Here is a 7,500-nt window from a genome sequence, read left to right on the forward strand (position 1 = left end):
GGATTTAAGGATTACCATTTTTTTTCATGTGAATATTGACTGTTACAGGACAAGATCTTAAACATTTTTGCTGGTCCATGCAAATTTCTCTCTCATTTATGAATATTAGAATAGTATCTAAATTTATAAGTATATTGGATAATTGAGGGTGCCAGAGTATCTTATTTTGTACCCTAATGTACTGTATAGAGATATTTTGGGAGTGATAAACAGATAGTCTAAAGTCAAAAGGACCAGGGTTTTTCAGAAGTAAGAAGGGTCTAGCACTTTCATCAAAGGTTGGAAATATTGACTATAGTGTCTTCCTCTGCCACTGGATAGATAAAGTTCAATGAAAGCTTTTTATCACCAATTTCTCTTCATGTTGCAAGCATATAGATAGGTATGACTTTATCTTTGGATTCAGAAAGAAGTAAACAGGCTCTTGGATTTCAGTCACAAATTGGGAACTTTCACAAGCTTGCATGACATACCATCTTCAGTGTGGTGTAGCAACATTTCTCAATAATTTTAATCTTCCATTCCTTGCTAGAAAAAAGAACTACCAAACATGTAATTTGGACATCCTCAAGTATCAGATTATCATTTCAATATGTTCACTAAGAAACAGGCATTAAAGGGAATCCCTGTAAAATATGATTCCAGTGTGAGCATTGTTTTGCCTTGTTTAATGCAAATATTTGGTCATCTATGATCAGTAATGATCAGTTGCCAGAAAGTTCTCTGGGGCTTTGTAGTGAAGTTCTTAACTGATTTTCAATAAATCATTTTGGTTACCTTAATGTGTCATTGGAGGATCATCTAATTTATTTTCTTTACATTATGTACTTTCTAGTTACCCCCCTGTTGTGCCTAGGTTCGGTTTTGTGTATTTTAGATTATTTCTAAGGAAGCAGTTTTTGACAAATCATTTTTTCTTTTGATGATTTTTCCTGGTGTGGAAAAAGATCCTTACATTTATTTATTTATTATTAACTTGTTTGAGGAGAAAATGTGCTTAAAAGGAGTGATAGATTGGGGATGATAATTATTTGATAATTGATAAGCTAGTGACATGTATTAACTGAAATGCAGTGATGTTGTTTAGATATGTTGCATTCTGCCAATTTAACCTGTATTTAGAAAAACTGAGCATAGTGTGGGTTTCCATCAGAACTACTGTGAACTACCAGACTGTATAAAATGTTTTCTAGGATCTATTCTGATGTAGTTGGTGATTGACAGATTAATAATGTATTTCATGTATTATTAGTAATGCTTGTTATCATATCTCAGAACAGATCTTAGTGTGCAAAAATCATGTTCAGTGAAAATATTCCTCATCTTTCAAAAGTAATCTGTGTGTACTTGAACATCCCCTTTTCATAAGCCTTCAACAGTGTGCATAAATTAGGAAAGTTTAACTTATTGAATATAGGCATATATGCCCAATTACATGGAAATTATATTAAATTGAAGAGCAAAAATGAATTTAAACTGTATTGTTGAAACACTTTCCTATTGCAACTTACCAATCTACATCATTATACCTACCAAATTTATATTTATTTTGGACCTCTATTCAACAGTAGCATTGTAGACAAGACTTCCTTGATAGACATATTCACAGGCATTTCTAAACTGCAATGATAACTGCATTTACATACAAACAGCCTTCAGTATGCATAGGAAAAACATCAGTCCAGCTCTTTTGTTAGTGGAGTACTGTAGGGAGTGGAAGAAATTTAGTGAAAATGACTGAAAAATGAGGGAGGTCTTTTCACTTGATGGGTGTTAACGTTCAGCAGTGATCTGTATATAGAAAGAATAATGACTTTAGATGAATATTTGGAAAACTTGTGAGATTTTGCAAGGTAGTACATGATTTTTTCTTGTGTAGAGGGAGTGTCTAACAGATTGTCATAAGTACAGATGTCAAGTGAAATTATTTCAGAAACTTTTAAACTAGTTACTACATGTATGATATTTTTTTTTCAGTCTGTACTAAAAGTTATTTTTCTGTATAATTGCTTCATTAATTGTTTGGTAACATGTAACATAATATAAATTTTTTATAAAGAAATTATCATAACAAACTTCACTTGTTGTAGAATTTATCCCAAATTGAGAGTTAATGTATGTAAAAATCATGAGCTTAAAAATTATTTGATGCTAGGTTTTACTTTAAGAAGTAACAGCATTATTCAGCATTTAACTATATTAGTTGTAGTATGCAGTACATCTCCATTTTTAAAAATTCTGGGACTGTGTAGGACCATTCTTCTGGATTAGCAGAGGGGCACAAAGATAACCCTAATTATACCCCAAAATATTGCATATACCTCCTGCATCTCAGAATTGATGAAGCTGCACCAACAATGTGACACCATCTGTGGCTGACCAGTGAATTAATCTAGGAGTAATGGAAAATTGTATGTCCAATTATGATTCTGTCTAGATCATAAGGGGTTGCTAGGAAATTAGTGGTATACCTGTTAATTTATTTTCTTCAGATTTTTGCTCTATTTAGTTCTTACAAAATAGTTGCAAAGTTATGATTTGTGAGTCTTTTTTTTAAGAATCATGGTCATCCAGTCCATCCTGACTAAAGAAATGACCCCTTCCTCAGGCTCATAGAAAGACCCACCTCGAGACTGTCCAGCACCTGCAGGTTATGAGACCCAGTGACAACACCCTGGTCGTTTCTGCTGAGGTGGATGACAGAAGGAAACTCCCGACAGTACATAGCCTCCAGCTCCCTAAGAATAATGTAGATGATGCCGATTCTGAGAAAGCAATTAGCAAGAAACTGCTGCGGATAAACGATACCACTCTGCCTCTGGAATTCATCTTGAAGAGTGTGGGAAAAGGAAGTGCCATTAAGATCAAAATCATAGATAAGCCTGCCCAAGCGAGAACTGCTCCATATTTGACAAACGAGAACATTGTAGAGTTAATGGATGAAGAGGAGCCGGAGCAGAAGGAGAGTGAAGAGGAAAGTGAGGTTCCTGTGGCTGCAGATTCTACTGTAGAAGGTAATGTAAACTGTTTGATTTTTTTCCTTTACATGTAGTTTTGTACTGAAATGGCTGCAGATATAGTGATTTTTGCATGAGTTTTAGTTTAATGTGAATAATTTCTTGTAAGTCCATTGTGTTTATTGCTTACCATTGATAATGAAATGGTCTAGGAATAAATATGCTTCACAGGGCTGTAAAAGATTCTTTCATAGAAGTGGATGGTAATTGTACATGGTTAACACTTTTATGTATATTAAAGATTAAGGAAAAGTAAACATTAACCAATTTTATATATTAGAGCGCTGGTTAATCTTTTGTGAATGGCCTTGAGGTAATGGTGCAACACATTCAGATAAACATATTTTGACTTAAAGGAAACATGATTTACCCTACAGTGATAAGAACTTATTAAACAATGCTGTAAAAGGGGGTTAATTGATCTTTGGTTAGGGTTTATACTTGAACTTCTAGATTTCATACCTGTTGTCAGTGTGTCCACAGACTTGTTCAGTGAAGAGTAAGCATACTTCAAACTGTATTGTTGAAATATTTTCCTGATGCAGCTTACAAATCAACATCATTGTCTCTGCTGGTTTGTGCTAGTATTATCTTTGATGTAGGACATATGGATGGTGAGTGCCCAGAATTTGAAAAAAAGAAAAGAAAAAAAAGAACAAGAAAACAATTGATGATGACTAAATGATAAGGATAGATAAAAATCTTTTTATTTAGTGAATATAAAAGTTCAAGGTATGAAAAGGGAAACTTAGTATATATTTATGGAAGATGAGTGATGAGCTTTTTATGAGATAGGATTTGTATTATGGGAGTGTCAAGGAAGAAATTTTTTTTTTCCAGTTTTATGCAGTGAGCTAGTCTCTCTGTTCTTGCTTCATGTAACGGTTATGCTCTAGGCAAATCACATCTGCAGAATAACAAGTACAGTTTTGCAAAACATAATTCTTTTGAATCAGGGCAGGAACCTGTGATCAGACATTATTTATACGCACCTTGCTTTCTAGTTCTATTTTGCTTCGTTATATGCAGATTTTCAAGCTCAATAGCCTTGAAAACCTTTAACTTCTGATGTTTTTGAGAATGTTAGAAAAGATTAGACCTTCCCAGAATATTCAGAATTTTTGTATAAAAAGAATCCAATCTCAAAAGCAATCTTTCCTTGTTATCTAAAAAACTTAGTTGCAGTACTTGTAAAGCTTGGTCTTATTTTGTTGTATATCATATTATGATATTATGATTTATGGTTCCAACAAATACATTTGTTAGGCATCAAAGATCATATATCACTACATTATATTAGATTTGTTATGATATATTTATCCCATTATCTTCATTTACAGCCCATTATAAATTCTGTATTTAATAAAATGCCATGTTTTCAGCATTTAACGCAGGGATATAGAAACGTGTATTTATGAAGAAAAACAAAAAAGGATGATGAAAAATGATGATAATTTTTTTTTTTTTTTTTTTTTTTCTATTCTAATTGCCTTCTGCTTTCTGGAGATTAGAAATTTGTAAAGAAATAGAGCAGATATTTCCTTGGTTTCATCGTCTCTGCTGATGACATTCCGAGTGGCCCATTTTGTTTGTATAGAGAAATAGTGTGTATAAAGCAGTTTGGTGGGAAATAAAGAGCCTTGTGATTCAATTACTTGGATTCGGTCTAAGGAAAAATGCAATTTGGTTTGGCAATGATTTTTTGAATGGGAGTTATGATTATGCCTTATAATTCTGAATCTGCTAGAATATTTATCAGAGTTGGCAAGCATCAACTTTTATCTTGTAGTTTTGATATTATCCAGTTTCCCTCAGTTCTGATTTTCAGATTTGATTAACCGAGTCTTATTTTGTATATTTTCCATCTTTTCTGTCGCAGATTTTTAACATTATGCACCTAACTTGTTTTTTTTCATCTTATGGAAAAAAATCAGTTTGTAAGACTAAAGAATTATGTATTCAGTTGAGTTGTATTTCCTTGCATAAATTGAGTTTCATGTGGTCAAAAAAATCATGTCATTCAGCAGAGCTATTGGGTTGTATCCAGGAAGCAGAATATTGCAGTTATTTCTCTGCAGATTATATTAATATGGAATCCATGTATTTGTGCCATGAAATCTGAGAACTCCAATTTTTAAATTTCAAGATGACCTTCTTGCACATAAATCAAATTTAAACCTCTAAGCTAATGATGAACAGAACTTCTTTTGCTGACCTTCATTCATTATCTCTCTGTTCTTTAATAAAAATTATAGATGGGATAGAAGAAAGTATGAACAAGGAAGCGGTAGAAGTCTCGAGCGTTCTCAGTGCATCGGCAAGTATAGCAAGCCACTGCCTATCCAAGCATTATAATCTAGTCAACCCAGGCTGTGAGGACTATCGGTGCTGGCTGGCGATGCTCACATCCCTTTGCCAGCAGTTAGAGCCGCCCTTCGAGTTAGAGGTTTGTGTCTCGTTCGTAATGAGACGTGTTTTGAGGTTAAGCTCCAGCTTGTTTAGTTTTATCCTTTTTTTTTTTATATATATATATATATATATATATATATATATATATATATATATATATATATATATATATATATATATATATATATATAAATTTTTTGTATATTTTGTATCTCTTGAATATGTCTTTAAAAATGTGGTAGATTATCCAGGGTGAAGACCACAAATCTTTTTGGTATGAGTATGGAGGAATGAACTTCTTTTTTTTTTTATTAATCTGAAGTCAAATTTGATGTAATTTTGCATTGTAATTTCATGAGGCACGAATTTAGGGTGGAATATTTTCAGAATATTTTTTCTTTTCTTTTCTTTTAGGTCTTTTAGATATGGCTAATTATTTGCTTATATTATAGTAAACAGTTAATGTTGATCAAGTTCTTGGCATACTTGAGTCAATAATGTATCTGTAATGATTTGAGATTTTCATAGCAAAGTTATAGAAAATATTTTTAAGTAAATAGAATTAAATATACTTCATTCAAAAATTGCAGACCAACATTCATTCATTCATGGTAGGTCTCCATGTATGAATTGCTTGCAAAACTGTCATAGAAAATCTTACATCTCATCTTTATCTTTGTTATGAGATATAACTGATCCTTATTATCTCTTGACTAATATTTCTTGCACTGTGTATGTTGCAACATTATCTTCCAGTTTAACAATGTATTTCACATGATATGCAATTTAATAATACATTACATTTAACCTGCAATTCAACAATGCATTACATTTAACCTGCAATTCAACAATGCATTACATTTAACGTGAAACTCAATATTGTATTTCACCTTACAGGTATGTAAGCATTTGAGCCAGACCAGCAACGCCCTCCAGCTGTGTCTGATTCAGAGGCCTGAAGCCGGAGTGGATCAGCTGTCATCCTTAGAATCAGCTGGTCTTCCACATATGTTTTGTGCAGACACTTCACAATATCAGTTTATTTACGAACAGTATTTGACGATTTTGAAGACACTGCAGGAACATTTTAATTTTATTGTTGATAAGGATAAGTGAAGTGTATTTAAATGATGTCATAAAGATAATGACTAGTGTATTTGCAAATACGCATATACAAAATTAGTGATACATTTTTAGGTTTAGAAGAAGCCTTTTGTAGCTAATAGAATAACAAAAAAGGTAATACATGCAAGAGTATCTGAAATTTTGATGATATTACCGTTTTCATCTGTGATGGGTCATACATACATGCATATATATATATATATATGTATATATATATATATATATATATATATATATATATATATATATATATATATATATATATATATATATATATATATATAATGATATTGTATGCATGCATTTATTTATTTATATACTTATATGTGTATATAAGTATTTACATATTTTTAAAAATTGTTTATTTGATTTTTGTCACCTATTTCCTTTTTTATATACTTTTATTTATTTTGGTATTCTGAAAATATATTAAAAGTAATTAGAAATAATGTAATTTGTTATAGCTGTATCTAGTAAGTGAACTCAAGTCTTATATATAAATGTATTTTTGTACCATTGTATAAGGATATTTTTTGTTTCTATTATAGAAACCAGATTCAAGAAACAGCTTCCATGGTCCATATATATATATAGTAAACCATGTATTTATTATCATGTCATCTGTCACTATCATAAACCTGTACGGAATCTGTTGTACTATGAAAAAATAATCACAAAATAAACACGAGCAATAGTGCCCGAGTATAAATATATCTAAACCTCACACTTTCTTATATAAATTTTGTATTTATGGAGTGATTTTACTGTTAACAATTCATAAGCAAAGTATTTTTCTCGCTGAAATCAAAGAGAAATGAAGAAAATACTTTCGGAAATATTTGAGAGCTTACACGTAAGACCATATTCAGATTAAACTTATTGTACAATTTATGAATTTAGAATAATGAAAACAATAATCCTTTGCCCAAACCCTTTCTTAGGCAATGAG

General features: G+C 31.5%; 1 protein-coding gene across 2 annotated transcripts in view; it reads left to right on the plus strand.

Moving 5' to 3' along the window:
• Positions 1-6,756, plus strand: part of LOC125031333 (zinc finger protein 595-like) — a 10,723-nt gene extending 3,967 nt beyond the window's left edge. For both annotated transcript variants that reach the window (XM_047622037.1, XM_047622038.1), the window contains exons 6-8: positions 2,609-3,014; positions 5,273-5,463; positions 6,324-6,756. In XM_047622037.1, coding sequence (XP_047477993.1) covers positions 2,609-3,014; positions 5,273-5,463; positions 6,324-6,542 — 816 coding nt within the window. In that variant the 3' untranslated portion in view covers positions 6,543-6,756. The remainder of the gene's footprint in view (positions 1-2,608; positions 3,015-5,272; positions 5,464-6,323) is intronic.
• Positions 6,757-7,500: the final 744 nt, after the last annotated feature.

The sequence above is a fragment of the Penaeus chinensis genome, chromosome 12, assembly GCF_019202785.1.
Source record: "Penaeus chinensis breed Huanghai No. 1 chromosome 12, ASM1920278v2, whole genome shotgun sequence".
Lineage (NCBI taxonomy): Eukaryota > Metazoa > Arthropoda > Malacostraca > Decapoda > Penaeidae > Penaeus > Penaeus chinensis.